The sequence below is a fragment of the Choloepus didactylus genome, chromosome 2 (genome assembly GCF_015220235.1).
Source record: "Choloepus didactylus isolate mChoDid1 chromosome 2, mChoDid1.pri, whole genome shotgun sequence".
In the NCBI taxonomy this organism is placed as follows: Eukaryota; Metazoa; Chordata; class Mammalia; order Pilosa; family Megalonychidae; genus Choloepus; species Choloepus didactylus.
This window is the reverse complement of record NC_051308.1, coordinates 101983175-101993463: the sequence shown is the minus strand read 5'-3', so window position 1 is coordinate 101993463 and position 10289 is coordinate 101983175. Positions and strand designations below refer to the sequence as shown.

Genomic DNA, 10289 nt, shown 5'->3' with positions numbered 1-10289 from the left:
GATTAATAAAATTTTAAAATCTAGCAAGGATAATCAAGAAAAAAGATGGGAAACTCAATTGCCAATATTAGGATGAAATTTGAGGTATTACTACATATTCCATCAATGCTAAAAGGATAGCAAGAGAATTTTGTGAACAAATTTATGCATATAAATTTGACCAATGCAAATGAAATTGAAAATTCCTTGAAAAGCATAACTTAATAAAAACTGACTCCAGAAGAAATAGAAACCTAGATAGCCCAATATCCACTGAAGTTCTTGAATTCCTGATCAAAACATACCACAAAGAAAATTTCAGGCCCATATTCTTTCACTTATGAAGTCTATCAAATATTCAAGGAAGAATTGTTACAAATTTTCCTCAAACATTTTCAGAAAACAGATAAATAGAGTTGTTTCCAGCTTATTTTATAAGGCCAGCAGTATCCTGATGCCAAAATCAAAGATGTATAAGAAAAGGAAACTATGGATCAATATCAACAAGGATGCAAAAATTAAGAACAAAGTATTAGGAAATCACATCAAGCAATATATAAACAGGAGGGCAACTCATTACCATGTAGGACTTATCTCAGGGATGCAGAGTTGGTTTAATATTTAAAATCAATATAACTCATCATGTTAACAGAATGCAGGCAAAAACATATAATCACTTAAACTAATGAAGAAAAATCATTTGATAAAATTCAATACCAATTTCAAAATCTGGAAGAGAGTGGAACATCCTCAATCAAATCATGGACATCTAAAAAACCTATGGCTAGATTGAAGACGCTGCAGTCCTCAGGTTATTTGGACAATTTAACCCAAACCATGGATATCAGACCAAATCATACAATTTATATCAATAACATGAATGACAAAATTAAAAAAGAAGAATTGAAGCGATCCCTGTATGCCCTGTTTTCTCAGTTTGGCCATGTGGTAGATATTGTAGCTTTAAAGACTATGAAGATGAGGGGGCAGGCCTTCGTTATATTTAAGGAACTGGGCTCATCTACAAATGCCTTGAGACAGTTACAAGGATTTCCATTTTATGGTAAACCAATGCGAATCCAGTATGCAAAAACAGATTCTGATATAATATCTAAAATGCGTGGCACATTTGCTGACAAAGAAAAGAAAAAAGAAAAGAAAAAAGCCAAAACAGTGGAACAGACTGCAGCAACTGCAAACAAAAAGCCTGGTCAGGGAATACTAAATTCAACTAACACCCAAGGAAATACAACACCTAATCCTCAGGTTCCTGATTACCCTCCAAATTATATTTTATTCCTTAATAACTTACCAGAGGAGACTAATGAGATGATGTTATCCATGCTCTTTAATCAGTTCCCTGGTTTCAAGGAAGTCCGTTTGGTACCTGGAAGACATGACATTGCTTTTGTTGAGTTTGAAAATGATGGGCAGGCTGGAGCTGCCAGGGATGCTTTACAAGGATTTAAGATCACACCATCCCATGCCATGAAGATCACCTATGCCAAGAAATAACATTTGGGACAGTCTTCTTTAAAGGACTTGGTGTTATTTATAGTGTTTGTTTTGATAACATTTTGGTTAGGCCATTTTTAATAGTTTGGGGGGGCCATAGTGAAAGCAAAATTTTTGTGAAGGACTTAAAAAATAATCTAGTCTTTCTTGAGCCTTAGTGAGCTGTGAAATACAAAGGCCTTAATTTTGTACAATAAACTTTTATTTGTATTTAAAAAAAAAACAAAAAAAAAAAAAAACAAAAAAAAAAAAAACCTATGGCTAACATTATACTTAATTGTGAAGAACCCCAACAAATGAGAAAAAGGCATGGATGTCTGCTTCCACCACTTCTATTTAATGTTGTATTGGAGGTCCTAGCTAGTACAATAAGTCAAGGGAAAAAGGGACATTGAGATTGGAAAGTAAAGTAAAACAGATGACATGATTTTCTATGTAGAAAATAGTAATAAATAGCATCTTCTATGATTTTAGCAAGATTATATAAGTCAATATTCAAAAATTGTATTTAGATAAACCAACATAAAACATAGAAAAATAAATTTTAAAGTACTATGTGCAATACCATCAAGAATCATAACAAATTTAGTAATAAATTTAATAAAATGTTAACTAGAAAATATTTCAGAAATTGAAGAAGAGTAAATAAACCAGTATTTTAGGTTGTTAATTCTTCTCAAAATGGTCAATATATTCAATCCCAATCAAAATCCTAGCAGATTTATTTTATTTTTTGGTAAACATTGAGAAGCTGATTCCAAAATTCAGATAGAAATATAAAGGACTCAAAGTAGCCAAACAAATTTGAAAAGGAATAACAAAGTTAGAGGAAAAAAAAGTTTTAGTTATATTACCCGGAATTTATTGGCTCGTGGTTTTAAGGATAGGAGAAGTCCAAAATCAGGGCGATGTTTCCTCCCAGAGGATGTGGCATTCTAGGGCTGGCTGCCAGCAATCCTTGGTCCTTGACTTTTCTGTCACATGGCAGTGCACACGGTGGCCTCTCGTGGCTTCTCAGTTCTGTTGACTTCCAGCTTCTGGCTACTCACTCTGGCTTTTTCTCCATCTGACTCTCACTATGTTTATGAAGGACTCCAGTAATCCAGATTAAAGCCCAATCTGATTCATTTGGGTCACACCTTAACTGAAGTAACATCTTGACGAGATCTTATTTACCTACCATGTGTCCACACTCACAGTAATGGATTAAGTTTAAAAATATGTTTTTCTGAGGTGCATAGTTCTAAGCCACCACAGATATGTTTGAAATGAAGCTCACACCCATGATGCTTATCACTCACAGAGAGAAATTCAAAATCCCCTGTCTGTTTATAGATACCAGTTTGATGATGCCCACACAAAGATTGTCAGGAAATGGCCCCTGCTTGAATTCCCACAGTCTCTCACATGCCTTCTGCGTTTCTCCAGAGACACAGTGTATTCTCAAGTCTCTAGGTCTTGGCAGAGATGAGTTTGCTTTCTCTTCCACTCTCTCCACCTTGGCATTTTGCCCACTTTGGAGGAATGGGAGTGTGCCAAGAGGGCAGGTGGGGAAACTTACCTCTCCAGAGGGAATTAGGCCAACTTTTCTCTCTGCTCCCTTATTAATACATGCAAAACATTATTATGAATATCATGATTATCCTTCAATGAAAACAATTACTACATTACAATTTTTAAATAACTTCAGTACCCTTTATTTATTTATCAATTCTCCCATTGGTGTGGAAGCTCCTTGCAAGGAGGAGTATTTTTTTTTTCTTATTCTTTTTGGTATCTTCAGCATTTAGAACAATGCCTGCCTCATGGTAAGTATTCAATACGTGCCTGCTAAATGATTAGAGGGAAAAAAATAGTCAGCAAGTTAAACAAACACTCCCCCCCCAAAAAACTTACACACCTCAAAGTTTTAATTTTCCCATTAAAAAACCAAGAGTCCTATAATACTTCTTTTATCACACTAAAAAGAAGAGGGTGTTTTTGCAATAATGCCAGAAATCTTCCTAATATTTTGAGCTGGGCTCTCCTCTGGAAAACCACAGCTGGGTTATGGCCCTCTCACTTTGCTGTAAGTTGACTCATTTTCCCTCTTTCATGCTCCCACAACTGCCTCATTCTTGATTTGCATCTGAGTGTCTTGCTCTTTGTTTTCTCCATTTGCTGTTGAAATAAACACTCTGTGAGCTGGTGAGGGTTCTGAAAACCAGAGCCTTCACAAGAGAGGAAGGGGTGCAGCTCACGTGCCTGGCCATGTTGTCTCGCTAGTGGGGGTGGGATGTTCCAGGAAAGCAGGTTTGGACAATGCTTCTTTATTTCTGGTAACCATGCAGTGGCCAGACTTATCAAGGACAAAGTACACAGAGTTATTGAGCTAACACACTCCTAATCTCTCCATCTGTTTAATGGGTAACTTTACATAGTACTTGGATCTCCATAGTGATGGAGTCCTGTAATGGCCAACCTGCCTACAAAACTAAACATCTATCTCTTCTCCCCTTCTGTGAGTGCTGAAGAGGGACTTTAAAGAAGTCCTGAGGAACCCTTTCTTTTGGGTCTATGTTTCTGAATTTATATTTGTATCACTTTTTAAATAAAAATTGCTATTATTTTAATATTACTGTATTCACTCCTGGGAGTTACTATATTAATGACCAAACATATCCTATTAATCTATTGTTTTATAACTTCCAGCAACATGAGATATATCTTAAAGTACCATCATCAACCATTTAATTTACTTATTTCTGTTATGGATATGCTAATTTTCCTAGATCCTTGAGCTTGTTATCCTCACTGATCCCTCTTTTTCCTTTGATCTCTTATCCTTTACAAAGCCCCTTGCTTCCATTTCTTCCTTAGCAGCCACTGCCCTCATCCTTTTTTTTTTAATGCCTAAATCATGATAATGGACTCCTAACTGTTGCTCCTACTTTGGTCACACTACCATATTGAACTTCTTGTCACCCATTGATTAAAACCTTCCAATAATGTGTCTTTGCTTAAAATAAAAGAAGACATTCTTTAACCTGAGAAAATTAGAACTTTGATATGGAAAAATAACTCAGTTGTGGTGTGAAGTATAGAAGGGCTCACATTCCATATATTTTACAAGTAATGTGTTATGAAAAATTAAATTTACAGCAATGAATATGACCTTCAAGATCCTGAATCATCAAAGAAAAGTTAAATTTTGTCACCATCTACTTAAAAAGGTAGAAAATAGGAGCCATTGAAACTTAGAAGATTTCTTTTTCTTAATATTTAATAGTCAACAAATATGAAATTAAGATCTGCTTATAGCAGAAAATTCAAAAAATACAGAAAAGTATAGGGAAATAGCAAAAAAAACATCATTAGTGATCTTACCAGTGTAACATTTTGAAATCGTTCTGGCTAGTCTTTAAGGACAAAAATTTCTAATGAAATACTACTTCCATCCAGGCTACCAGAAACCAACCTTGCTTATCCTACGTAGCTTATCTGTCTTGACCTACTTTCTACTTAGCCAACCCATGCCCATTTTCCCCAAATTCTATTCGTATTCTTAGGAAGTATGTTTCAGAGGCTTCCTCTCTCAAAACCAATTATTAGACTTTGGATTTTTGGAGAGATGTATGGCATGTGAACAATCTCAATAAAAATTTTTTTAAAAACCTGATTGTTAGGAGAATTGGGGTCTTGGAGACTTTCCAAGTCATCTCAATTCTTACTGCAAAACCTGCTGGAGAGAAAGGAAGTAGAGAGGTTCCCAACCAGCCGCATCTGTGAGCTACTAAGAGTGATTTTCCAAGAGTGGGATGTAACGGCATCAGAGAAAAGGGGCATGCCCACTCCCCATCAAGACCCACAGCCCCCCCAAACATCCTGATCTTCCTCCTTCCTTCAAGAGAGCCAAGTCCAACTTTGAACTCAACTACTTGTGCAGAGAATCTGATCTTCTTAAAATGATCCCTTCTGGCCTAGTCCCTGAAATTGGCAAATTAAAGATTTCCTTGACTTCAAAGTTCTATTTGGCTTTCCCTCCATTAGAAATAGAAGCCGTGGATAGCTTTGGAGATGCAAACAGCTGGATTAGGAAGCTGCCAGAGGGAAGCGGAAACACCTGAGCAGAGCATGCCTCAGTGTCCCCTCACTTGCAGAAGATGAACATATATATCAGTCTCAGGTTCTTCCTTCTGTGTCTCTCCCTTTACTTCCATCCTATACTCATTTCCTCCATTTTTTTTTTTTTTTTTTTTTTTACTGGGGCAGCATAACCTCCAGTATTATTTATCAGTTTATTGTTTTAGAAACCTGAGTCCTTTCTTAGCATGGTTCACTTCTTGCCTTCCCATCTGCCCATTTCTTAAGGAATCCAAGAGACAGAGATCTGTCTCCTGCCCTTGGTTCCCTGTTCTGGAGTTCTAACACTGCCACAGTCAAGAAGTTTCCTCTACATCCAACAGTTTTTATTTCTGGGTTAATTCAACAAACACACAACTAGCATTACACTGTGCTAGCATGAGAGATGTGAGAATTGCAAAAATAATTCTTGCCTTAAGAAGGTGACAATCAAGTAGCAGGAAATAGCAAGTAGAGAAATGAAGCGTCTCCAAAATTATTTGATTGTCTCTTTAAAAACGGACTATGAACATGAAGCAAAATAGGTCATGTGTTTAAGAAAATTGTGATCAAGGAGAAACGACTTGAGCCTAGTGTAATTTTTCCTGGAATCATGAGAGGGACCATTTGTAATTGAAACTGAGACAGGAAGAAGTCAAATTTACATTTTTCAAAAAAAGCCTTTACTTAGAGACATGATGGAAACCTTTACAGGTATATGTGGAAAAACAAGACGTGATCCTAACTTAGAGTGAAGACAGTCTAACCAGAGAGCTTAAATGCTTTTAGCTAATGTAGAAGCTGAAGTTCTGTACATGTGACCTGCTGTAGGGCTGAGAGAAATGGGCATTAATATTCCTCTCCTTCCTCACCCTTTCTTTCAACAGAAACCATACCGACCTCCTTGCAATCCTTCTCAAGGGTAGCCAGGTCCTCACAGACCTCAGAGAACTCTCCTTCCTCCATCCCCTCACCCACATACCAGTGAACAAAGGCACACTTGGCAAACATCAGGCCAAACTTGTGGTCAGGTGAGCCCAGGCCTCAGCAACGGCTGTGGTGTCACTCAGCATGCACACAGCTCGCTGGACCTTGGCCAGGTCTCCACCAGCCACCACAGCAGGAGGCTGGTAATTAATACCAACCTTGAATCTTCTGGGACACCAATCCACAAACTGGATTCTATGCTTGGTCTTGATGGCGGCAATGGTAGCATTGATATCTTTGGGAACCCTGTCGCCACGGTACAGCAGACAACAAGCCATGTATTTACCATAGCGAGGGTCACCTTTCACCATCTGGTTAGCTGGCTCAAAGCAAGTATTGGTAATCTCTGCTACAGAGATTATGGGGGCATATGTGGCCAGAGAAAAGTGGATGCAGGGATAGTGCACCAGGGTGGTCTGGATTCTGTCAGATCAACAGTCAGAGTACCATTAAACCTGAGGGAAACAGTGATGGAGGACACAATCTGGCTACTAAGGTGGTTAAGGTTGTTGTGTGTTGTGACAGATGTCATAGATGGCCTCACTGTTTATCATGAAGGCACAATCTGAGTGCTCCAGGGTGGTGTGGGTGGTGAGAATGGAGTTGCAGGGTTCCACTACAGCTGGGGAAACCTGTGGGGCTGGGTAAATTGACAACTCCAGCTTGGACTTCTTGCCATAGTCAGAGAGAAACATCCCATCAGCAGAAAGTGAACTCAGAATCAGTTCCCCCACCAAGACTGTGGAAAACCAAGAAGCACTGAAGACCTATGCACTGGTTGGCCAGCTTGCAAATTCTGTCCAAGACAAGGTCAGTGATTCCCATACCAATAGTGCAGTGCTCGTGGGCATAGTTATTGCAGCACCTTCCTTGCTTTTGGTGAACTGCTCAGAGCTGGCAGTAAGTACCACTGTGAACTTCATCAATGACCATGGGTTCCAGGTTTACAAACACTGCCCTGGGCTTGTGCTTGCTGGTGCCCACCTCACTGAAGACGTGTTGAAGGAGTCACCTCCTCCCTCAATGGTCTAATCACTTGGCATCTGGCCATCAGGCTGGATGCCATGTTCCAGGCAGTAGAACTCCCAGCAGGCATTGCCATTCTGGGCACGAGCCCAGCCCATGTGGATGGAGATGCACTCATGCATGGTAGCTACAGGTTCGGAGGTGAAGATGACAGAACATACACTGGGTCCCAGTTACTGTACCCAACAAGCTAAGGGTCAAGGTAAGTAATGCACTCGTCAAGTTTACTTTTAACACAATAAGGCCAAGGTTATTGTTTTGCATATAGACATTTTTAAAAATGAGGAATATGAGGTTTAGTCTACATGGTCTTTGGAAGAAAGTTAATTTCTGAGATAGTATGTTGTTAGCATTATAGGTGACATAGGTGGGAACTCGGGTAAAGAGGGTGCATTGAAGCTAAAGCCCCTGCTGTCTTCTACACCCTACCCCATCTCATCATACTGCCCATTTCAACAAGACATGCTCTAAGACTTTCCTGATTGTAAACTCAGTATGTTGGGCCAAAGAAGATGCCTTGGAGATCCAACTGGAGCCTGAGGTGGCAGAGTTTTAAAGACAGCATGGGATGGAGTGTGGACTTTGTTATTCTGTGAGGAGTGGAGTATACAGGTGGAGAGGGGCAGGGGTACCAGATGGGGTGTGTTCAGAGAGAGTATGGCAGCATTGTAGAGAGAAGGATCAAGGACAATGCAACAGACAAGGAATGAGAGAGCTTCCACTTTGAACACCTGGGTCTTTAGGCACCTTGCGTGACCAAGGAAGCACTTACTGTTACTTAAAAGGAAGATAATTATTATTATTTCCAGTCCCATGACTCTATTTTGCTTTAAGACCATTTATTGAATCATCCCATATAGAACTATTAAGTATCCACTGGAATTTAGTTGCCTGGGCTAGAGAAATAACCATAAGCCTGAAATTGGGTTTTGGTTGGTGTTTCAGTTGGACACTTCCAAAGCTCGTCTTCAGGCCTGCCTATTGTAATTTCTGAATCTGGCACTGGGTGGCGCTCTGAAACCACTCACTGTCAAACAAAGGCCTCCATGAACAGCTCTGAGCCGGAACTCATGAACTTTGGAAATGCTATACACCCTTGGGTTACACAGCCTTGGTGGGTGAAGTGAGAACTCTGCATCAACCTGTTAGAATCAACAAATGGGCCTGCCTCACTTCCCTTTTCTTTTACATTTAATATTTTCCTCTCCTAAAATCCACAAAATACTGTTGTATTAAGTTTTCGTTTTTTAAGGTGATATGCTGAAGCTAATTTTTCATGATAAAAATTAGGAAAAAATCTTTAAAAGTACTTTTCTAAGAATAAAATGATGCAGCATGATCTTCCTGGATGTTAAAATGAAATAAAGAGTACTTTACCATGTCAATTAAAAAAAAAAAAATTCTAGAGAGTCTGGCCCAACGGCTCATGTCAACTCTTCTTTTTGAATCCCCAGAAACCACTGGGGATTTAAATCCATAAAATGAGATAAGAGAGTAGAAGGGATTTTCCAAGACTATAAAATGCCAAACAAGTGTAACTGTGATGATTGTTATACAATTTGCCTTCTCTTAAATTCCTAAGGATTTTTTTTACTATCATTTCACTTATTTTGATCACAGTTCCATCTTGATTATGTTTGTCTTCCCTTCCTGATTTGTTGATGATCATCCTTAACAGGCAGAAGGGAAGTAAACAGGAGCTAAGTTGTTCTGCCTTCTCTTTGTATCTGTCAAGATGAATATCTACTTACGCAATGGCATTATACTTTGTTTTTCTGAATATTGGACAACCGCCTCCTCCCCTTAAGAACAAGAGCCCCTCTTGCTCTCTGCAGTATTTCCCACCTTTGCCCTCTAGCCCTTGTCCTCACAGCCCCAGGCCATATTAACTGCAGACCCACCAAGAATTTTCTCACTCCTTATCTTTGGAGCCGGCTATGGTAGTGCCTCAAGTATCCACTTTGGTTTATTTTGTGCCAATCCACTTTATTCCTAATTTTTACTCTTCTCTGTTACACAGCCAGCCTTTTATTTTGAGGAATTTCCCATTCTTTTTAGACATATCATTTATGAGTCATGTATTTCTCTTCTCTGGACTCAAGTCTGCCTTCCTAAAGGTCCAACTGACCACATAGAATCATCTTCTTTTGTATTAATCAATAGACTCCAAGATGATAATTTTTCTCCTACATCTCGCTCTCTTTATTTGTCTTTTTCCACTTCTCCAGTTCATCTTTTTTTCTTTGCTTTAAGTCCTCAAATTTTAGTTTATAGTAATTTTCCATCTTGCTTCTGAGAGCCAAACTTGTTAGTCAGGAAGAGAAGAAAACATGAGATTAAATTTAAAGAAACTGTTTAACAATACCAGCAAAGTGCTTAGCAACGTGCTTAGCACATAGTTACCACCCATTAAATGAGAGGTATTATTGTTAGTCGAAGTTTCCCATCCAATTTAATTGAATACACTTCTTTTTAAAATATCTGTTCATGCCAAACACTTTTGTACTAGAGATGCAAACCTTAGTAAGTCACGATCTCTTTTCTTGAGAAGCTCAGAGACTAGAGGAGGAGACAGGCATCTAATAATCAAAAAAAAAAAAATGTGAAACTTCTAATTAGGTACTGTTGGAGAGAGTGACGATAGGAGAGGATTGGGGAAGTTTTTGCAGAATAGTGACTAG

The 10289-nt window shown here is 38.7% G+C and overlaps 1 protein-coding gene and 1 pseudogene across 1 annotated transcript; one reads left to right on the top strand and one right to left on the bottom strand.

The window, feature by feature from the left end:
- Positions 1-775: 775 nt before the first annotated feature.
- Positions 776-1705, top strand: LOC119516802 (U2 small nuclear ribonucleoprotein B''). The gene has a single exon (XM_037813265.1). The coding sequence runs from the start codon at positions 817-819 to the stop codon at positions 1492-1494; it is 678 nt and encodes a 225-aa protein (XP_037669193.1). The 5' UTR covers positions 776-816; the 3' UTR covers positions 1495-1705.
- Positions 1706-6444: 4739 nt separating this feature from the next.
- LOC119526418 lies at positions 6445-7730 on the bottom strand (annotated as a pseudogene).
- Between the last annotated feature and the right edge of the window lie 2559 nt (positions 7731-10289).